Source organism: Protopterus annectens, chromosome 2.part0 (genome assembly GCF_019279795.1).
Source record: "Protopterus annectens isolate FY-2018-M chromosome 2.part0, PAN1.0, whole genome shotgun sequence".
NCBI lineage: Eukaryota > Metazoa > Chordata > Ceratodontiformes > Protopteridae > Protopterus > Protopterus annectens.
The window spans coordinates 1,767,940,498-1,767,964,573 of NC_056728.1; the positions used below are offsets into that span (position 1 = coordinate 1,767,940,498).

Here is a 24,076-nt window from a genome sequence, read left to right on the forward strand (position 1 = left end):
GGTGATACTAAGGCTTTACTGCCATTCTCCAAAGACAGCTTTCACACCCAAGTACATAGATTAATTTGCAGATATAGCATTAAAAATAGAAGACCAAAAGGTCAGCAGGTTCAGCAATCGGACATATCTATGGCACTTTTGCAGCAAATTCAAAGTAGTTATAGTCCATGTAAGTTATTACTTCTGATATGCAACATACACACCCCTTCTTAGGAGAAATCAAAGATCAGTGTTCAAATGCTAAAGGAAAGTCACAAAGATGTGGAAAACTGGTGCACTGAAAAGTCATGGAGACTGGCTCACGTCACATTACTCTGTTAATGGATAATGACTTTATCTCGCATGACAGACAATATAGCTGAAGTAGCTTCCAATATACTGACTGTAATAGTTTGTCCAAACAATTCTGACCAAAGTGGAAAGACCGAGTGTGACTGACAGAGTGTTCACAACACAGGTTATCACAGTTACTGGGTAAGATGGCCTTTCAACTACACAATGTGCCCTGAAAGAAATCTTGCAGACCAGTCAAGTTTTTTTTGTTACACATGCTTAACAACGAGCATTTAATATATCATGAACATACAAAGGCCAGTAATTAGAAGTTATGCATTTACCATGATTAGGTATCTCTGTTGTCCATTTTCATTCTTCCTCACTGATGGGTCTCTGATACAATACTGGATTTAACTCATCACTTGCCAAGATTTTAGGATCAGAGTCTTGAGCTCCTCCCTCTACCCATAATGCACCATACATTCCTCAACTACCCAGATTGCGTTTGCTGCCCTATAACTGAAAGAATTATAGCAATACTACAGAGAAAGAAAAATATCTGAGGCTCAAACCTGGAACCCATGGGTTCCGAATTTCTACCAAGCACTTCTCAAAGGCACCAGGCCGGGGGATGGCTGGGAGGGAAGCGATGAAGAATGAAAATGGATAGCACTGATACCTAGTTATGGTAATTACATAACTTCTAAATTTGATGTCCTTTTTATTCCTCTTCACTAATGGGTCAGTCCCCAGCTACCTGATCCCTTGTTGGCCCTTAAGGAAGGATGTGCTGAAGCACTGTTGAGCCAAAGGATGCCTCTCTCCTAGACACAATATCCAATTTACAATGTGAAACAAAGGTATGAGTCTTAGACCAAGTGGCTGCAGCACAAATTTCATCAAGTGAGGCTCTCTAAGAAAAAGCAAATGAAGTAGCCATAGCCCTAGTGGAATGAGCCTTGGGAGATTGGGGCAAATCTATACCTTTCTGAGAATAAATGGATGAAATAGTCTGTTATCCATTTAACTAAAGAGATTTTTGAAACTGCCTGACCTGACCGGTTTGTTGAGAAAGAGACAAAACAGTTTATCTGATTTCTTGTGTCTCTTTGTCCTGTGGAGGTAGAAATGAAGTTGCCTGTGAACATCTAGGAGATGCAAAATATATTCACCTTTGTTTGAGAATTTGGGGAAGAAAACTGGTAACTGAATAGACTGGTTAATGTTAGAGTCTGTGGACACCTTAGACATGAAGGACAGATTTGTTCTTAAGAATACCCTATCTTTAGCAAAAATGATGTAAGGAGGTCTGGCTGACAAAGCTTAAAGCTCCAATATTCTCTTACCAGAAGTAATAGCTACCAAAAGGATCACTTTCCAAGAGAGAAATTTCATATCACAAGAATTAGCCAGTTCAAAGGGCCTCTGGGTAAGACCTTGCAATACCAACGTGAGATCCCAAGGAGAAGGATCTTTCACTGGAGGTCTTATGAAAAACTCCCTTCTTGAAAGCTTTACATAATTTAGGAGAGAGAGGAGACCCTCTTCCCAACAAGAAAATTGGATATGGCAGTCAAATGAAATTTTATGGTGGAGAAACTCACTCCTCCTTGAAAAAGAGTGCCAAGAAAAAGGAGAAATTATGCTGTGGATACTGAGAAAGGATCAACACTCTCCTCTGATGTTCAGATTGAGAACCTCTTCCACTTGCTACTGTAGACCTTTTTAGTGGAAGCCTTCCGAGAGGCCAGGATAATGTCATGGATGGGGGAGCGAGCCTGGACTTTCTTACAATAACTGGAAATTGAGAAACCATGCAGTCATTTTTAGGGTGTGAAGATTAGAAGCTGTCTTTGATGGGTGAGAAATGATATTCTGTACGGGATCCAGAATCCAAGGCAGATACTTGAAGTGACACCAAAGGAAAGGGAACCACACACCTGTCAAGGCCAGAAAGGGGCAATGAGGATTACAGAATCTCTTCAACCTGCTGGCTTTGTGTAGGACTTTCAGGATTAACAGAAATGGAAGGTAAGCATAAAGGAGACCTGGGGGGCCAATCTTGGACTACAGCATTCCTCAGTGACTCCCCTTTCAGGGGAATCAGAGCAAAATACTTGCTGCACTTGAAGTTCAGGGGAGAGGCAAAAAGGCTGCCACAAGGATGGCTCCAATGGCTGAATATCTTGTTTGCTACTGACTGGTTCAGGGATCACTTGTGAGGAGTCGTACTTGACCTGCTGAGTCTGTCCGACAGAATGTGTTGCGATCAGAAAACAGTCAGAAAATATTGCCCATTTCCAAATTCTTATGGCCTCCCTACACAATGGGTAAGAATGGGTTTCTTCTTGATTTTTGATGTACCAGACTACTGACAAGTTGTCTGTGTAAACTGCAATCATCCCCAGAGGGAGAACGCACCGAAAGGCTTGCAACATGAGGAGGACTGATCTCATCTCTAGGACACAGATGCACAGTTTGGCCTCTAAAGGCGATCACATGCTTTGAACCATCTTCCCTTGATAGTGCTTCTCCAAACTGGGAAGCATTCGTGGTCACTGTGGTTATGGCGGGGGGGGGGCTGCTCAGAGACAGGTGGGTTTGATTGTATCCACCACTGTAGATGGCTCCTGTAGATCGAAGACAGTTTTACAGGAGCAGATAACGGTAATAGAATGGACCACTGAACTATTACAGTCCACTGGAGAACTCTCATAAAAATCCTTGCTAAGAGGACTAGAATGATCTCACCTGCCATTGACCCCAAGGCTCGTAGAACTAACCTTGTTGGTGGCAAAGGCAGATCTAATAAATCGTGAACCTGTTTTACAGATAATATGCGATGCATTGGTAAAGAGGCCACTTATGTTGTGTCAAACTGTGTTCCTATGAACTCTAGGTTCTGGACAGCTGTCAAGTTCGATTTTGCCAAGATTACTGTAAAGCCTAGGTGGTTGAAGATGCTCACTAGTCTCTGGACTGTAACAGAAGATGCCTTTTTGGTGTAGTAAGGAGCCAATTGTCTAGGTATGGCAACACCTGGAATCCTTTTAGCCTCAGGTGAGCAGCTACTACTGCCAAATATTTGGTAAACACCAGGGGGCTGTGATGAGTTCAAAGAACAGCGCTCTGAACTGGTAATGATCGTCTCCCAGCTGAAAGTGCAGATATCTTCTGGAGCGCCTGTTGATCTAGATACAATAGTGTGTGTCCTGAAGATCTACAAAGCACATCTGATCATCCTTACACAAAAGTGGCAGAATGGACTGAACCATAACCATTTGGAACTTTGACTTCTTGATGAAATGATTCAAGATGCTGTGGTCCAGATAGGTTTCAGGTTCCCCGTCTTTTGTTGGCACTAAAAAGAAGCAAGAATAAGTTCCGAAGCCTCTCTGCTCGGTCAGGATCTCTTGGATGACGTTTTTGTAAGTTTTTGAACTTCTCATACTACCCAGTCAGACTGAGTTACGCAGTGCATCAGGGAGTTTTCTCCTTGAACTTGGAGGTATCATAGAAAAAGGAATGCAATAGCCTCTGGACATTATATTTAGTACCTAGGTGATGTTATATTTTCCAGGCATCTAGGTGCAGGGACAGACAACCCCGACTGACTCCAGAGATGGAGTGTCTGGCAGCAGTTCAGGAATGCAGAAAAGGCCTATCAAGGAAAGGTTCCCTGCAGCCTTGATTCTGTGGATCCCCCTTGTCTCTGGGGCAGTGCCTGCTGGTAAAACCTCCCCCTCTGCCTCTGGAGGAAGCATCCACCCCACGCTGGTCTTGAAATGACCCTTGAGACTTTCTGAACCAAGTTTTCTTGCCTCCTCTTTGGTTTCTAGAGATGGTCCTCTGAGGAGCGGAAAACTTGATCACATGGCAGACAAGGTCTTTCCTTCTTGCTCACTGCAGGCAAATGTGTCAATTACAGATGATCCAAACAAGGAGGACCCATCAAAGGGGGCATTAATGAACGACTCCATGAAGGGTTCCCACAAACTCACATAGCCACATCCAGACAGGTCATCTGATGGCTATGCCTGCACCAGCTGCTTCAGTGCCTCCCGCAGCATGCAAGATCAACATCATCGAGGAACTGGCAAGGGAAGAAAGCGTAGCCAATTGGGGAGAGACCTTTTTCAAGTCCTCCTCTGATATGGTCTCAGCAAGAGTTGGATAATTCCTTGAACAGGTCTCTCTACAAACAGGTGAAGTGTGCCAAGTAGTTCAATGACCTCACTGCGAAAGCAGATGAGGTGTAAACGCACTTTGCATGTCTGTCCAATCCCCTAGACTCCTTGTTTGGCAGATGGACAGTGGAGCTTTGCTCTGCTAGCTCCTTTTTGGTGGCTGCTGCCAACAATGGCATCTGCAGGAATGCCTTTACTCCAATGCATACAATCCGATGGCAGACTGAGGAACCTGTCAGAATGCTTAGGAATAGGTTTGACTGTGTCTGGTTCCTTCCAGGCTCAGTGGGAGACTAGCTCTATGAACTCATCCTCTGAGGGAATCACCCAGAATGTAGAGAGGCATGTCCCAAAAGCCTCCAGGAACATAGATTCCTCAGAAGGAGGTTGGGCATACCATCCACCTTTCTGCCGGGTAAGTTTTAGAAGGTCTCCGAAGGAGACGTCCTCAGATGGTGACAGGGAAAATCCTTCTCTCTTCAAAACCAGTGTCCTCTCTGAGGGACTACAAATGGCAGTCTTTTGTCTCCTTGTATACTTTCTTTCGCTGGACCTCCTCCATGGAGTGTTCTGGGGAGGTATCTGAAGAAGGGGGGACTCCCTGTGGAGTAGTAGTAGAACAGATGCTCCTCTGGACAGGATGACCTAGGGCAGGAGTGAAGGGCTCAGTGTTCAGATCCAATGAAGGATGGGGCAGACCCTGGGTGTGAGGACACTACTCTCAATTCCTAGAAAAAGCCCTTTCTGCAATCTGGAAGATCGACAGACCCGGGGAAGACCCCTCCCCTTCCCTGGAAGCTGAAGTCACCTGGGAGGGGGGGGGGGTTGTAGAGAAGAGTGAAGGCTGCCAGCCTAGTCAAATAGAATCTGATACATAATTCTGGCATTTGTAAATATAAATGTAAAATACAGGCGTGTGTTCTTAAATGAAAGAAAACACTGTAAAATGTGAACTTCAAGATCGTAGCAACATTGCCATCTGCTGTAAGGAAAACTAAGCAAAGCATTTCAAATGTTCTTTGAAAATTAAAATTATGTTTTGTATGCATGTCCTTTGAAGTTAGGATTTGGAGTCAAAGAGTCTGGAGTAAGCATCCTGTCTATTGGTTTAAGGCTAAAGTTAATGACCAGAATTTACATGTGGAATGTCCTTTATTGCTCTAAGTGTAAAAGAATGTAAATGCAGTTTTGGTGTGGCCTGGGAACCAGGAAAGTGTAAACAAATGATGTAATGTTTTAGCAGAACTGCAGTTTCAATTTAAACAAACAGTGAGAACCAGAGAATATTGAGCATTTTTGTCTTGATATCCACCTCATCAGCACTCTGCCTGTTGTCTTAAGTAAGTTATCTTAGAAGTGTGTTTTCTTGTAGAAATAGCTAGGACTATAAAGATTAGACTAAGTGCTTTTCTGTTGTCAGAACTGTACTACTGAATTATTTTAAGTTTCTGTGTTATCTCTGAACTCTTGAATAGCACTGTGATGTAGTAGTATTGTCTTGTGTTTTTAGTATTTATTATTAAATATTTTAAAAACCTTTTACCTGTGGCTGGTTTGTGTAGAGATAAGTAAGCTCTAGAGTACATTGCATGCTTATAAGTGATCCTGTAATAAGCCCTTCCAATAAGCCTTAAGATTGCTTATGTTACACTACTACTGGATAATAACATTGCACAGTAATAATTGGACACCCTTTTAAGGGTCTTTGGGTAGCTGATAATTATTAGCTGGTGGTGGCAGGGATTACTACCATACAGTCTGGGTAATGGGGCACAGCTGGAGAATCTGTGTCAGCCTTTCCCAGGAATGTCTGTGAAGATGTATAAATACCTATCTCAAAGTGTGTGCGCGTGTCAGCTACTTGGGCAGGGACACGAAGCACTGGTTGGACAGAGAGGGTACTGGAGGTTAGCTTGCCAGCTAGGCTGAGATCTGGACCCTATAGCTGTGCCAGTGGGGAGTCTTATTGGGGACCTGGAGAGCAAGGGAGCAACCAGCCCCAGACTGCATGTGATCTCTGTGTGCACTTAAGGGAAGTTGTACTTTACAGTTTGTATTTGTTATCCTTTTCATCTCCTATGAGATGCCCTCTCTGGTGTTAGTGATGAGGATTGAGGCTCCTTGATTGCTGGGCCAGGGCGTGGGCGTCACATGTGGTTTGCAGTGGTGGGATCCACTTCACATATTAATTAGTTGGCAAATACTAATTGGCTTGTAGTGGTGTGGGTCGAGTGAATCCTGTAGCTTGTATACAGTGATATCTGAAGGTGTTTTGTACTCAATCAGCCACGCAGTGAATACTTAGAGTTCAGATCACAATTGTTTTGCTTCTTTTGTTAGCTTAGTCAGGGTGAGCAGGCAGCATGTCAGCAGAGGAGTATGGAAAGCTGACAAGGAGCCAGCTTGGTGGAGATGTGCAGGATAGGGGACTGGAGCATGGAAACCTGACTAAGGCAGACCTGATTGCAGCCTTGGTTACAGCTGCATCAGAAAACAGCATCCAGGAGGACAATCAGACTTGGCAGTGGAGATACAATATCCTTGAAGAATAGACAGCTCAACCTTTCTGCGAAGGACAATCAGACTGGCAGTGGAGATACAATATCCTCAGAAAATGGACAGCTCAACCTTTCTGCAGTGGACTTAAAATTCCAGCTGGAGCTAGAGAGACTTGAGTTGGAGGCCAGGCATTTGGAGATAGAAGCCAAAGAAAAGGAGCGTCAGAGGAGGCATGAGAGGGAATTGCTGACTCTTTGCCAGAGTCATGGAGGTAATGGGGAAGGGAGTAACTGGACCCCAGAAGCACAACAGGTCAGTAAATGTCTTCCGCAATTTAAAGAGGGGGATAATTTTGATAGTTTCACTCGTATGTTTGAGAGGGTATGCAAACAGTATAGCGTTGACCAACGGCTCTGGGTATGGTTCCTGACTCTCTTACTCCATGGGAAAGCTGTAACGTTTTTATTAAAAATGCCTGACTCTGTCTGTTTTGATTATACTGCTGTAAAAAATGTCTTAGAATGTTTTAAGCTAACACCTGATATGTATAGGAAAGTTTTGTGGGCAACGCAAGGCAGATGAATGTGTGTGAATATGCCTTGCGTTTATGCCCACAAAAACGCAAGGCAGATGAATGTGTGTGAACATGTTGTTGAACTGAGCACTTATTTTCATAGCTGGGTGAGTGGATGTCAGGTCAACACTTTTGAAGGGCTGGCAGACCTTTTGGTGAAGGAACAAGCCCTTTGTCTGAGGACATGAGGATCTGGTTAGCTGATAGACAATGTGCTACTTCAGATAAGTTGGGGAAGAAGGGAGACCTATACCCGGCAAGCAGGGCAGCCCTGCACAGGAAGGGGACCCCAGTGCTGCTCATGGGTCTAAAGGAACCCATGGTGAGCAGCACAGACTGTCACAACAGAATCTGCCAGTAGCAGGGGAAGCCACTAGTCCAGGTACATGCCCAGGACCTAGGGTGAAATGTTATGAATGCAACCAGTGGGGCCATGTGGCATACAGGTGTCCACAAAGGCAAGGTGGGGAACCAAAGGTGAGGGAGTCAGTAAGTGGTAAAGACAAAATGCCAATAGTGGGTTGTCTTGAGACAACAGGGGTATGAAACTAACATCTTGCAGATGTCCTGATAGGGAAGGATTTGGATGAGGCAGTATCATGTACTTATGCAGTTACATGCAGTGAAGCTAGGAGACGAGACTGTGCGTCTGGTAAGCCTGGGGGAGACCCAGACAGACTGCATGCTTGCAGCCAGGACTGGTGAGCTACTTTGTAGCAGTGAAAATGAATGCGAGTCACAGCTGCTTGTGAGTACTGATGTTCCCTTGGACAGAGTGACTGCAAAGGTAGAGGTGAGTAGTAGTACCCAGGCTGACAGTGAGGCACCACTGTCAGAGGATGCCAGACGTCCTGTGGAAGGGGAGCTGGGAAGGGTTACAAGGACAGAGTTGAGACAGGCTCAGCTCTCAGACCCTACATTGCAAGGCCTATGGCAGGTAGCTAGGGAGGCACCTGATTCTCAGGGAAAGGGGGGAATCTGTATACTGGGACAAAGGGTTACTATACAGAGAGAGGACCCCTAAAGGAGGGCTAGAAGGTGAGAGTGTACAGCAGTTGGTAGTGCCTAGAGCCTACTGTCTGGCACTTCTAGCCATAGCCCATGATATTCCCTTTGCAAGTCATATGGGCATAAAACTTACAAAGAGGCGTATTATGCAGAACTTCTATTGGTCTGGAATTTCCAGAGATGTAACAGGGTACTGCAGGACCTGTAAGCAGTGCCAATAGGTAGGCAAGGCAGGAGACAAGGTGAGTGCTCCTTGATGCCCTTGCCTGTGATTAAGGAGCCATTTCAGAGGGTAGCTATGAATACTGTGGGTCCTCTGAGTACCCCAAGTTCCACAGGGAAAAAGTATATCCTAGTGTTAGTGGATTATGCTACACGATACCCTGAGGCGGTGTTTTTGTCCTCCATTGAGGCAGAGAAGGTGGCAAATGCTTTGTTAGAGATTTTCAGCAGGGTGGGTTTCCCAAAGGAAATACTGACTGACCGAGGTGTCAATTTCATGTCAGACCTGCTGGCTTGTTTGTGGAAGTCCTGTGGGGTGAAGCACATGAAGGCCACCTTTACCATACACAGACTAATGGTCTTGTTGAGAGGTTATACTCTACAATTCAAGTCCATGCTACGGGCATTTGCAGATCAGTTTAAGAAGGAGTGAGACAAATATCTGCCCTATCTGTTTGCTCACAGAGTTGTTCCACAGGTTTTTCACCCTTTGAGTTGCTGTATGGGCATACGGTGAGGGGACCTCTAGATTTAATTCGAGATGAGTGGGAAGGTGTGTGCGAGTCTCACAAGGAGTATGTTGTGGCATATGTCCTAAACATCAGGACAAGGCTCAGGGAACTCAAGGGCTTGGCCCAGGAGAACCTGGCAGAAGCCCAACAACAGAAATAGGTGTGGTATGACAGGAATGCTAGAGAGTATGCTGTGGGGCAGCAGGTAATGGTTCACACTCCTGTCAGACACAACAAGCTGCAAGCAGCTTGGGAGGGACCTTACAAGGTGGTAAGAAAGGTAAGTGATGTTAACTACAAGGTGGAACTGCTAGGCAGATGGCAGGGGCACAAATTGTACCATGTTAACATGATGAAACCTTACCATGACAGGGAGGCCCTTGTGCTGAGCATTTGTAGTGGATTGCAGGAGGAGTCTGAGGGAGATCTGGGGACTGATCTCAGTGAGGTTCAGGCTGACACCTCAGTGGAAGGGGTAGCAATATCCCACCAGCTATCTCCTACCCAGGTTAGAGAAATCTGAGCAGTGTTGCAGGAATTTGGGGGCATGTTCACTGGGAAACCAGGGTGCACCCACCTGGTGCAGCACCAGGTGGATACAGGACCCCAAAGGCCTATTAGGCAGGCCCCTTATAGAGTGCCTGAGAGAGTCAGACAGACTCTGAGGGAAGAGGTACAGGAGATGTTGGAACTAGGGGTGATTCAAGAGTCCAACAGTCCCTGGGCCTCCCCAGTGGTGCTGGTGCCGCAGAAGGATGGCAGCACCAGGCTCTGTGTGGACTACAGGAAATTAAATAGTCACACAGAGTTGGATGATTAACCCCATGCCTAGGACAGAGGAGGCCCTAGAGCAGCTGGATGGGGCTAAGTATCTTACAACCATTGATTTTACCAAGGGTTACTGGCAGGTGCCCTTGACTCCCAGTGCTAGAGAGAAGTCAGCCTTTGTGACTCCTTTTGGCTTGTATGAGTTCACCAAGACACCTCTTTGGGATGAAGAATGTTCCAGCGACTTTCCAAAGGCTGGTAGATAATATCCTAGCAGGAGCAGGAGGGTTTGCCCTTGCTTACCTAGACGATATTGCCATCTACAGCCATTCCTGGCCAGAGCACCTTCAGCATGTCAGGGAGGTGCTGGGCAGACTACAGATGGTAGGGTTGACCATTAAGCCGAGCAAATGTCAGGTAGGTATGGCGGAGGTCTCCTACCTAGGACACAGAGTGGGGAGTGGTAAGATAAGGCCAGAATCTGCCAAAGGGGAAGCCATTCAGGCATGGCCTGCACCTGTTACTAAAAAGCAGGTGAGAGCATTTTTAGGGACAACAGGGTACTACAGAAGTTTGGCCCCAGTTATAGTACCATAGCTACTCCCCTCACAGACCTAACAAGGAAGAACAGACCAAGTAGTGTGGACCCCAGCATGTGAGCAGGCATTTCAGAAGCTTAAAGAAGCCTTGGGAGGACCCCCTGTGTTAGCCAGTCCAGATTACAGCAAAGAATTTATTGTGCAAGTGGATGCTTCGAACTATGGGGTGGGGGCTGTACTTAACCAGACTTCTTTAGAGGGGGAAGAACACCCAGTGGTTTATCTCAGTCGTAGGCTCCAACCCAGGGAGAAATGCTATGCAGCTGTAGAAAAAGAATGTCTAGCCATAGTGTGGGCACTGCAGAAACTGCAGCCTTATCTGTATGGAAGAAAATGCATTGTCATGACAGACCACAACCCTCTAATATAGTTAAACAGAGCCAGCCAGCAAAACGCCTAGTTGCTAAGATATAGCCTAGGGTTGCAAGCATATGACGTCAGTGCAGCACCGCAGTGGGATTAGAAATGCCAATGCAGATGAGCTCTCAAGACAGGGAATGGGGTGAGGTAAACTCAGATAAACCTAACCCTCTCAAGCGGTGTTTATCAAGGGTCACTTAAAATTAGCTTGAGTTCTCCAGGGGGGGGGGTGAAGACTGGTAGAGAAGGGTGAAGGCTGCCAGCCTAGTCGAATAGAATTTGATACATAATTCTGGCGTTTGCATATACAAATGTAAAATAGAGGCTTATGTTCTTAAATAAAAGAAAACACTGTAAAATGTGAACTTCAAGATTGTAACTCAGCAAGTACACCAATAAGTGCTTCCACTCCATGTGGATTGAATAAAATCACAGCTGGCAAATGGACAGAAATAACTATCTCAAATTTAATAATCAGCGGCTAAAACAACAACGAAAAAAAAAAAAGTACACACTCAGTTAAGCGCTTTCACCCAGCGCATCCAGGCTTCTTCAGAACTAACAATCTGATACAATAATGGTTACTATACAACTTTTTGGCGCCAATTGTGTAACCTTATTTAAAGACACAGTACATCTAATCATTTTGTTGCTAAAAAATACAATTATAATACAAAAGTATTACTTAAAACACATATCTCTCATAGGACTCTGAGCATAAATAGACTAATGCATAATAAATGGGTTAAAATTAATATGCTTGTATGAAAAATATATATGAATTTTATAACATATAAAATACAATGTATTTATATAGACGAAGATGTTTAAAACCTTCATAATTTATAACTTATTCATAACTTCAAGATTGTAGCAACATTGCCATCTGCTGTAAGGAAAACTAAGCAAAGCATTTCATTTGTTCTTTGAAATTAAAATTATGTTTTGTATGCATGTCCTTTGAAATTAGAATTTGGAGTCTATGAGTCTGGGAGTAAGCATCCTGCCTATTGTTTTAAGGCTAAAGTTAATGACCAGAATTTAGATGTGGAATGTCCTTTATTGCTCTAAGTGTAAAAGAATGTAAATGCAGTTTCGGTGTGGCCTGGGAACCAGGAAAGTGTAAACAAATGATGTAATGTTTTAGCAGAACTGCAGTTTCAATTTAAACCGTGAGAACCAGAGATTGAGCATTTTTGTCTTGATATCCATCTCATCAGCATTCTGCCTGTTGTCTTAGGTAAGTTATCTTAGAAGTGTGTTTTCTTGTAGAAATAGCTAGGATTATAAAGATTAGACTAAGTGTTTTTCTGTTATGTCTGTACTACTGAATTATTTTAAGTTTCTGTGATCTCTGAACTCTTCAATAGCACTGTGATGTAGTAGTATTGTCTTGTGTTTTTAGTATTTATTATTAAATATTTTAAAAACCTTTTACCTGTGGCTGGTTTGTGTAGAGATATGTAAGCTCTAGAGTACATTGCATGCTTATAAGTGATCCTGTAATAAAGCCCTTCCAATAAGCCTTAAGATTGCTTATGTTACACTACTATTGGATAATATTGCACAGTAATAATTGGACACCCTTTTAAGGGCCTTTGGGTAGCTGATAATTATTAGCTGGTGGTGGCAGTGATTACTACAGTAAAGTCTGGATAAAGGGGCACAGCTGAAGAATCTTTGTCAGCCTTTCCCAGGAGTGTCTGTGAAGTTGTATAAATACTTATCTCAAAGTGTGTGTGCGTCAGCTACTTGGGCAGGGACACAAAGCACTGGTTGGACAGAGAGGGTACTGGAGATTAGCTTGCCAGCAAGCTGATATCTGGACCCAGCTGTGCCAGTGGGGAATCTTACTGGGGACCTGGAGAGCAGGGGAGCAAGCAGCCTTAGACTGACTGGTGATCTCTGTGTACACTTAAGGGAAATTGTACTTTACTGTGTTTATTTGTTATCCTTTCCCTCTCCTATGAGACGTCCTCTCTGGTGTTAGTGGCGAGGATTGAGGCTCCTTGATAGCTGGGCCAGGGTGCGGGCATCACAGGAAGGAGCACAACCACCTATGGATCCAAGGCCTCCTGACAAAACCGGACCAGAGCTGTCAAAGGCAGAAGCCCCAAGGGGAAGCAACGGATCCAACAAAGTCGGAGCAAAAGGCAACCCCCTAGAGTCAGCACCAACATCTCGGATCTGTACCCACTCTGATCAGACAAAAATGAAGCAGGGATGGTCAGGGATATAGTCTGAGTCGAAGAAGGAAGCTTTCTCGGATCAGACACAGATTCTCTCAGGTACCCAGGCTCCCGGGATTCCAAAACTAGAGATCGGATTGAAAAAGAAGTCTGCAAGGTATGAGGAGAAGCACTCATGGATCCGAGTTGGGACAGAGATGGCAAGATCCCCATCTGGATCTATGCCCTTAGGAGCTTCCGCATCATCCTCTCCAAATCGGCCTTGGTGAAGCTTTGGCAAGACCTGGAAGATCCAGAGAAAGCATGCCTTGATTTGGATGAAGTTTGAAGGACCTTCAAGGGAAGAGCTAGGGATACTAGTTCCACCTGAAAGGCTGGTGTAAGGGTCCTAACCACTGGATCCGAAGCTTTGGGATGTGAGGAGATGCTGCCTGGAACGGGGGATCCTGAGATCACAATCACTCTTTCTGGACCCGTAGAGGGCCTAGGATCCATAGCTGACTTAGAGGTCCTTGGAGCCGAAGATGGATCTGACAGAACCTATGAATCAGACACTTGCTTCGACATGCTCGGAGTCACAGACAATGGATCAGATGAGCTCTTCAATTCCAATTACTTTCTGGAGGCACTTAGATCTGATATAGACTGATCTGAGGCCCTAGGTCTTGTTACCATACTCTGAAGGGAGCTGAGGGGGGTGCTTGGAGCCAACATGTTTAATGGGGGGGTGTTGAGCCTCAGAAGTGTAGGATGCAGGCAACAAGCCCTTTAAAAAGATCTTGTTCCTGTAGTCAGCTAAACCTCAGGGGATGAAGGCTGCACAAACAATGCACTCCACATCTAGATGTCCTTGTCCTAGGTAACAGAAGCACTTCTTGGGGGCACAGAGTTGGGGATCTTGTGCCCACAAGTGCATCTCTTGAAACCTATTGGTTTTTCAGACATAAGCAGAGAGAGAGAGAGAGAAGTCACCACAACAGGGCACGCGCACACACAAAATGGCAACAGAGAAACCACTAACCGTAGCCAATAACTATAGTAACTATATCAACTAAGTTTTAAACTAGAAAAACACTTTTTAAACAGAACAGAGTGACAGCAGCACAAGAGAAAGCAGAAAGGTCCCTAATGACAAATAGGAAGCAGGAGAAATAAAGAATGAAGAATACAAGAACTATATATAAAAAAAACATTGCTCTTATAACTATACTTACCTCCAAAAAAGACCAACACCACTAGCTCGAGACTGGAAACATGTCTGGATGCAACATACAGCAAATGAGACCTGGGGAGTTGAGGAAGGTATGGTGCATTATGGGCAGAGGGAGGAGCTTGAGACTCTGATCCTAAAGTCTTGGAAAACAGCCGAGGCGGACCCAATATCCGATAAGAGATCCATCAGTGAGGAAGAATGAAAAGGACATCAGATCTACTGGTTACTGGGGTTCCTTTTTTCAAGATCTTTGCTATACACTGGAAATGTGTGTGCCACACTGAGTATACATACATTACAACTGGCTGGTGTGGTAAATGCTCTTATGGTAAATATTTACACAGGATTTTTAGAATACTTTCACAAGACTTAGGCAAAATGAATTTACTACAAAGTTATATAATTTTCTTGTCCAAAAAAATGAAAAAGATGGAAAGCTTGTGCACTTTTAATTTCCCTTCTGCACTTCCTATTACGTATAGTTCAATATCCACTGCTATCTACTGGTAACACAAGATAAATGCAGACAAACCCCATCAAACCTCAAAAATCATTAAGGGAAAAGTTGGCAGACAATGTCAAAGCCGAATTGCTACTGTAAAGATATAAAAGGAAGACAAAACATAATCATTTGCTGGGCATCTAGAAATGGAAGAAATTAGCACTATTAATCTCTTCACATACTTGAATAATTTTACATGACCGTGTACTATCTTTAGTCAAAATTCAGTTACATTTCCAAGCTGTGCGAAGCTGCAGCCAGTACGAAGAAAAGCCAAAAATTAAATATATTAAATAAATTTCCCAAGGACTGTTTATAAGCAATAAATGTCAAGTAAACAGAGGCTAAGGAGGTACAAGTATCAAATATCAAAATTAGAAATCATTACACAGACACAAAAATGATCTGTTCTTACATGATTTTGAACCAGTGCATAAAATTTGTTTAGCAAATAGGTGAACCCAATTGCTGTCTAAGTCTCATTTCAGGAAACCCATTTTAGGTCTCTAGCACTGCAGCATCCCTCCTGCATATCATCATGAAACAAGAAACGTCAGCACACTACCTGTGGATATTGCATTTCAGGATTTACACGACTCAACATTGCCAGCACAAAGGCTGCTGTTTTACCAGTGCCAGACTGGGACTGTGCAATCAGATTCTGTGGGCTAGAAAAAAATGGACAATAGATTACTTTAGAGAGAAACAAATACATCTTTTCAGTTATCATAAATTATATGAGAAACTAGTATCCTTTCTTGATATTAACACAAAAACAAAAGTATTAAGAAAAAAAAACATCACTGTACTTGGCAAAATTCTAAAATCCTAAAGTTGAGAGACAAAGAAAGTACAGTTGTGCAAGTTGCATTTACGCTTAATGGTTGATGTTCAAATTCCTCACTGTTGCAGTAGCATTTGGGCTATAACTGGTTGCGTCTTGCCCTAAGCACAACAGCCAGGCAGCTTCCAAAAGCTTCCTCACACTTGTCCACACCGACTGGTAACTGGTCAGTCTTGAGGAGGGGAAAATCAGCAGTCGGGGCTGAAAAAAAATCTACAGGACTTCCTTTGCCTAAAACTTATCATACTTACCCTGAACTAAAACAACAAACTACTAAACCAATTCCCAACAACAACTATATACAACCGTATGGGATGGAAGATAGGTACAGCAACTGCAGCAGTGAGGAATTCGAACATCTACTGTTAGAAGGTGCAGCTTACCCAGCTGTATAACTGATTTGTCATTCTCACTGCTGCAGTAGCCTTTAGGCTATATGGGTGGATTACTAAAGCCTACCCAACCTGGGATGAGGAAAAGATATGAATCCAGGAAGCCCTTGATAATGGTCCTAGTAAAGCCAATCCTGTACCCAGAAAAATAACCCAGTTTGCATTCTTTGTAAATGTATACACAGAAGACAATGCAGCTACCTTTAAAATACTTTAAGTCCACCCCTTTCCAATATGGCATCGAAGAAGAGGCCCTCAGAGTGAGCCCTGCTACTGCCTGGAAATGGTTTACCACACCAAGGTCAACCATCTGGAAACAGGCTGTTATGAAATGGGGTGTCCTTTCTTTGTCCCAACATAAAAAATAAAAAAGCTGGTCAGATGTTTAAAGGACATGATTCTGTTATGATGGTAACTGAGCTGCCTATGCACATCCAAAGTATACAGAATCCTTTCTCCCTAGTTCTGAGGATCTGGATACAATGCTGGGAGACTGATGGGCTGACTCAAGGGATTCACCTACCATGAATGTTTACAACTCAGACACTCTTGTTGAGATGTCAGAGCAATAAGAGGAGGAGTTTCCCATGTAAAGAACCTTAAATCTGGTTGATGTGCAGGATCAAATGGAGAGGTCTCCAACTTTTCCATTTCAAAAGTAAGATCTCAGGAGAAGGAACCTGATTGCATTGCATTATTGTCTCAAGAGTAACACACACCTTTCAGAAACTTACTAAAAAAAGAAGTTATGTACTCACCATAACGTTCCATCTGAGTAGGTACTTCATTTGTCTGCAACCTGTGGGTATCGGATCCGATCTCGGATCCGAGCCGGCAGCTTTCCAAGCTACAAGATCCGAGCTCCTCCCCCCTACCCACAATCCCCTGCTATGTGCTACATTACCTCAGATCGAATTTTTTGCCTCTTAAAAAACTCCTACCTTCGATAGAGGAAGCAACACCAGATAAACTGTCCTAAGGCAGAACAAGATCTCTTTGGTGATCAGAAATCCCGAAAGGTTCGGGGGATGGCAGGGGGGGGGGTCGGTTGCAGACAAATGAAGTACCTACTCAGATGGAACGTTATGGTGAGTACATAACTTCTTTATCTGAAGTAGTTACTTAATTTGCTCTGCAACCTGTGGGACAGAGTCCCCAGCTACCTAGGGAGAAACCCTGGGCGGCCTATGGAAGGATATTCCGAAGCACCGCAGAGCCAAAGGAAGCCCTACCTCTCGATACCATATCCAACTTATAATGAGAAATAAACGTATATGAAGAGGACCAGGTAGCTGCAGAGCATATGTCATCCAAGGGGATCCTAGACCAGAAGGCTGCAGAGGTGGCCACAGCCCTCGTAGAGTGAGCGCGAATTCCCGTAGGAACCGGATTGCCTGTAGATAAGTACCCGTGGACTATGCATTGACAAATCCAATTTGCTATAGTCACTTTGGAAATGGCCTTACCCATGGCTGATTTAGCAAAAGACATGAACAACTGGTCCGATTTGCGAAAATCCTTAGTCCTGTGCAGGTAGAAAGGCAGTTGTCTGTGCACATCCAATTTATGCAATGTGTATTCTCCTTTATTCTGAAAGTTTGGGAAGAACACGGGTAAGTTTATTGATTGATTGATATTTGATTCCGAAGCCACCTTAGGTAAGAACGACGGATTAGTCCTGAGGAACACTCTATCCTTATGAAAAATGAGATAAGGATGCTTCATACATAAGGCTTGAAGCTCTGATACCCTTTTGGCTGAAGTAATGGCAACCAAAAAGGCTGTTTTCCAGGACAAGAATTTTAATGGAACCGAAGCCGCGGGTTCAAAGGGTGGGCCTGTCAAGGCTTGTAAGACTAAGGCCAAATCCCATGGAGGCACCACCACTTTCACCGGAGGCTTCAAGAGGAAAACGCCCCGTAAGAAGGTTTTACATAATTTTGTAGAAGCCAAAGATCCTAGTCTGTCTCCCACATGGAAATGGCTGCCAATTGCACCTTAACTGTTGAGGCACTTGCTCCTTGTCTGAATATCAGAGACAGGAAGTCTAGAATAGTAGGAATAGGAACTGTAAATGGATCCAGGCCTCCATCTTTGGCCCAGACAGAGAAGCGTTTCCATTTACTGTAGTAAATCTTCCTAGTAGTCGGCTTATGTGCTGCGACTAGAATGGCCTTAACAGGAGATGAGATACCGGGAGTCCTAGCCATCAGTGGAACTGGAGCAACCAAGCCGCAAGCTTGGGGTTCACCAGGTTCGGGGTTTGTAATCCCGCCGGATGTGAAATCAGGTCTGGAATGGGATCCGGTATCCATGGCGGAGATACACTGTGAGACCGCAGGTACGGGAACCAGATCTGGCGAGGCCAGAATGGGGCTATGAGGATAACTCTGCTCCCCAACTGACTGGCTTTCTGTATGAACTTGGTTATGAGCGGAAGGGGTGGATAGGCATACAGTAGACCTGACGGCCAAGCATGGACTAGAGCGTCTCTGGGATTCTCCCCTTCGGGGGGAAGTATTGTGAAGTACTCGCTGCATTTTGTGTTTAAGGGAGAAGCAAAAAGATCGCAGCAAGGCCAACCCCATTTGCGGAAGATCTGCTTCGCAACTGATGGATTGAGAGACCACTCGTACGGAGTGAGAATCACTTTGCTCAGCTTGTCCGCCAAAATGTTGGACCGACCTGGAATGTGCGTTGCTACCAGAAAGCGGTTGGTGGATATCGCCCATTCCCACACTCTCATAGCCTCCCGGCAAAGTGGGTAGGATCTGGTTCCTCCTTGCTTGTTTATGTACTAGACCACTGACATGTTGTCTGTCTGGATTGCAATAGTCCCCAGAGGTAGAAGGTTGTGGAGAGCTTGCAACGCTAGAAGCACCACCCTCATCTCTAGGACATTGATATGCAAAGCGGTCCCCAGGGGAGTCCACGTGCCTTGGACGGTTCTGCCCGAACAATGTCCCCCCCACCCGAGGCGAGAAGCGTCCGTGGTCAGCGTGGCTTGGGGGTGAGGGACAACAAAAGGCCTCTCTTCCTTTAGCTCTGGGGCGTGGAGCCACCAAAGAAGGGAGTGCCTGCAAACTCTGCTTAGGGGAATCGGAGTACTCAACGGATGGAGTAGCAGGGACCACTGAACTTGAAGGGTCCACTGCAAAATCCTCATTCGCAGACGCGCATGAAGGGCGAGAGTGATCGCTGCTGCCATAGATCCTAGTGTCCTCAGAACTAATTCCGCCTTCGGGGCCGGGCTCTGAAGAAGAATTAGCACCTGACACGACAAGCTGTTTATCCTGTTCGCAGTTAGCATTGCTCGAGAAATGCGGGTATCTAACTTGGCCCCTATGAACTCCAGGACCTGCACGGGGCAGAGAGAGGATTTCTGGACGTTTACAGAAATGCCTAAGCTCTGGGCAAGGGTCAGAGCATAATATCTTGCCAGGCAGAGCTGATGCCTGTTGGTGGCGGTAAGGAGCCAGTCGTCTAGGTACGGGAAGACCTGAATGCCCTGAAGTCTCAGGTTGGCTGCAACCACTGCCATGACCTTGGTGAACACCCTGGGGGCTGAGGTGAGGCCGAACGGGAAAACCCTGAACTGGTAATGACTGGCTCCCAGCCGGAAGCGGAGAAACCTTCTGGATCGTCTGTCCATCAAGATGTGGTAGTACGCATCCTTGAGGTCGATCGAGCACATCCAGTCGTTCTGCCGCAGAAGGGGGAGAATAGATTGGAGGGTGACCATCCGGAACTTTTCTTTGGGAATGAACAGGTTCAAAGCGGAGAGGTCTAGAATGGGTCTGAGGTCCCCCGTCTTTTTTGTCACTAAAAAACCTGGAGTAATAACCCGATCCGGACTGGTCTGGGGGGATGGGCTGGATGGCTCTTTTTTCTAGCAACTTCAGGATTTCTGAAGCTGCTGCCTCCCTTCAATCGGGTGGAACATCGGGGAGGTGTCTGGTCGAGGGAGGGTGGTTTATGAAGGGGATGGAATTACCTCTGGATATGATGCGGAGCACCCATCGATCTGTCGTAATGGACTCCCAGTTTGACAGGTGCTCCGACAACCGCCCCCCGACTGCCTCCAGAGAGGGACAGCCGGGTAAGCCCTCAGGGCTGCTGCACGGGTCTATCCGGGAAAGGTTCCCTGGACCCGAAGTTACGCAGTCCCCCTCTGCCTCTGGGCCGGCGTCCTCCTTGTCCTCCTCTGCCTCTAGAGGACGAAGGGTCCGAAGCCGGATGGGATTGCTGAGACTTACGGAACCACAGCTTCTTTTGTCCCCTCTGATTCCTAGAAAAGGATCGTTGGGGATTAGAGAAGCGGACCCCGATGGCAGACAGCGTCTTCCCATCCTTCTCGCTTTGGACCAGCGTCTCGCGAACGGTCTTGCCGAAGAGTGAAGATCCGTCAAAGGGTGCATTCGCGAAGGACGCCTTGAAGGGATCCGCGAAATCGCAAAGACAGAGCCAGGAGTGACGTCGCAAGACGACCCCGGCTCCGCTGGCCCTAGCGGCTCCCTCCGTGGCATGGGAGAGTAGACGCATGGACGTGTTAGAGATGGACTTTAGAGTCGCCATACAAGTCGAGAAAACTTTTTTTGTCCTCGACCGACATGGACTCCGGGGGGCTGCAGCGTATTCCTTAATTAAGTCTCGTTGCAGCCTAATGGTATGTGCCATGTAGTTAAGCGCCCTTACGGAAAAGGTCGCTGAACTAAACATCCGCTTCCCAATGAGGTCCAGTGCTCGAGATTCCTTATCTGGCGGGTGAATCGAAGAGCTCTCCTGTGCAAGTTCTCTCTTGGTGGCAGCCGCCACCAGCATGGCATCCACTGGTGTTCCCTTGGCCCAAGACAATCTATCCACTGGGGGGCTAAGGATCTTGTCGGGTCGCCGGATAGGCTCCACGGTGTCGGGCTCCTTCCACGCCCTGGTAGTAATGAGGTCTACCAGGGGGTCAGCCGGGGGGGACACCCAGGAGGTAGAAGGGCCTGCCTCAAATGCATCCAGGAACACGGATTCGTCTGTGGAAGGTTTTTGGGCAGACCACCCCCCTCTAATACGCAACATTTCCATGATGTCTCCGAAGGAGACATCCTCGGGGGGTTACCTTGGGGAACCTTCCCTTCATCTAAATCCGTGTCGGTTGTGACGGACTCGGGGGAGTCCAGGTGCCTCCTCTTGCACAGACGTTTTTGAGGGACCTCCTCGGTGGGACTGTCCGAAGAGGGCTACTCAACGGGGTCCTGTTCATCTAAGGGAACCAACTGGAGGGCTTGGGCAGGCTGTCCCGATGGTCGGATAATGGAGGATAGACCCACATGCAGCGGGGGTACGGGAGGATCCGACACCCGGACCGGGGACCTGGAGGTCCTCGACAGTACCCTCTCCACAACCTCAAAAGCCGAAGGAGAGCTACTCTCGCCAGGCTCCAAGAGCAATCTCCTCGGCTCCGAGGTAGGGATCGGGGTCGGAGCCGATGCAGCCGGAGCCGAGAGAGAGGTGTGTTCCGAACCCAACGGAGCCGAAGACACACCAGCTCCCCCGGATCCGATGCTCAGCCCCGAGAGCTCGGATCCGACAGACTCGAAGGCACAGTCGGCGTCGAAGCGATCGGAGCCATTGGCGCCGACGAATCCCCGGTTCCGAAAGGGCCCGGATCCGATAACTCCGAGACCCGAAAAAGAGTCAGAGAAGGAGTAATCGGAGCAAATATGGGGGCCGTGCTCCCCCCCAGAGGGGGGGGGCAAGAGCACCCCCATCTGCATTTGGGTCTGGATGAATCGGCGCATCTTCCGATCCATATCTGCTTCAGTGAGGCTTCTTGTTGATCTTGAAGAAGTCGTCGAGGTGGGCCGGGAGGGTCGCCTCGACGACCTCGAGGGAGACCGATCCTCCTCCTCCAGCTCCGGAGAAAAACGAGGTGAACGGAGCCGAGAGGGGGAGGATCTGTATCCCCTCGAGGGAGACTTAGTCAGCGGGGCTGAGGGTTGAGTCTCAGCCCGCCTTTTGTGGGACTTGTGTCCCTTGTCTTTATGCCTTTTTTCCACCGTAGTGGAGGTACCTGAATCCCCGAACTCAAACCCAAAGAGGGAGGTTGAGTCCCAGGTTGAGTCGGGGGCCCAGAAGGCACAAGGGCTGTGGAGACAGCCTGTGCCTGAGAGGGGGAAGAAGCAGATTCCTGAGGCAACAAGCCCGCCAGGATCAGCTTGTTCTTCCTGTCCCTAATAGCTCGGGGATTAAAGGCCGCGCAGATTGTGCAGGCCTATGACAAATGGGCCGCCCCCAAGCATAAAACGCACTGAGTGTGGCCATCAGCCGGCGAAAGCTTATGGCCACACTCGGTACATTTTGAGAACACCGCCTTAGGCCCTTCAGCCATAACACCACTCACACCAAAAAACACACCCAAATACTAAGAGGGGGGAGGGTGAAAGGCGGGAACTAACAGAAACAAACTAGTTAGAAAGGGGGGAACAAAGGTACCTAACTAACTACACTTTCGCTAACTAACCCAAGAAAACTAAACACTCACACAAGAAAGATTTTTTTTTTTTTTTTTTTTTTTTTTTACAAAGAAGAAAAAGGTTCAATCTCACCAAAAGCCAAGGAGCTCTTCAAAAGTAGCTGCTTCAGCCACGGCAAAAAACGATCTGAGGTAATGTAGCACATAGCATGGGATTATGGGTAGGGGGAGGAGCTAGGAGCTCGGATCTTGTAGCTTGGAAAGCTGCCGGCTCGGATCCGAGATCGGATCCGATACCCACAGGTTGCAGAGCAAATGAAGTAACTACTTCAGATCTACTGACGAAAGTGGAGGATTCATAGGCAGAAGTACTGAACTGGTTACAAGATGTACATTGACAGAGGAGTACGAAAGGCCAGAGGCTATGAACTCTCAAAAACATTTTAGCACCAGTGGTACATGATCCCTGATTGGGCCCTAGTCAATGGCTAGGCACCCACTAGAAAATCTCTTATACTTGCCAATATAACATTTTCTAGAAAGTTTTCTTGCCTACTTTAGTACTTGCTGCATGCCCTCTGCCTACAAATTTAGTTTGTGAGGAAGCTTGTGGTAACTGCCCTTTGCCAATTCCATAAGAAGGGAAAACCCTTGCTGCCTTGACCACAAGGATGTCACCATAGTTACTCTTGACGAGTCCTTCTGAATCTTCAGAATTACCCTGGATATCACTGCAAAGGCTGCAATTATATAAAGCAACATTTCTATTCGTGGGAATGAAAAAGTATCCGTTTTCCAGGCATGATCGCATGAAGCCCTGGACCAAAATCTGTTGAGTTGTCTGTTTTGAAAGGAGCCAAACAGATCTGATGTGTTCCCCACAAATGGATCAATTCTTGGAAGACACCATCCTTCAATTTCCATTTGGAAGAGTATGTCCTGGTCCTACTCAGCTTGTGTGCCACTACATTTTGCTCTGTTGGAATGTAGATGGCTGGAAGATTAAAGGGTGCTGAAAATCTACCTCTTAAGCAATCGTAGCCAGCCTGCATAGAGGTACAGCCTTGTGCCCCAAAATTATGTTTGATACCTCTTCACTACGGTGCTGTTGGTAATGACCTGGAGAGGTCCTGGGGACCAAAGATGGAAAGATTTTAAGGTAAGGATCACAGCCAACATCTCTTACATTTATGCGCTTTGGTCTAAGTAATCTCACAGCCACTAAACCTTTACCACCACTGAAACTGTCCGCCAAGCAAAATATGAGGCTTCTGTAGTTACAGATTGATTTGGAAGTAGAGGAGAAAAATGGGAGACCTGCATTTGTTTGTACCTGTAGCCTCCACCAACGCAGTTACTTTTTTATGCCCAAGACTGGTATGTGAAATTCCACAGGATGAAAGTGTGGGGTCCATATGTAAACACCATTAACACACACATGTAACCTGGTGAGAGGAATCATGAGAAT

The 24,076-nt window shown here is 46.1% G+C and overlaps 1 protein-coding gene across 1 annotated transcript in view; it reads right to left on the reverse strand.

The window, feature by feature from the left end:
- Nucleotides 1–15,624, reverse strand: part of LOC122792887 (ATP-dependent RNA helicase DDX19A-like) — a 688,839-nt gene extending 673,215 nt beyond the window's left edge. Inside the window, exon 1 of the mRNA XM_044060445.1 lies at nucleotides 15,475–15,624. Within this exon, the coding sequence (XP_043916380.1) occupies nucleotides 15,475–15,624 (150 nt within the window). The remainder of the gene's footprint in view (nucleotides 1–15,474) is intronic.
- Between the last annotated feature and the right edge of the window lie 8,452 nt (nucleotides 15,625–24,076).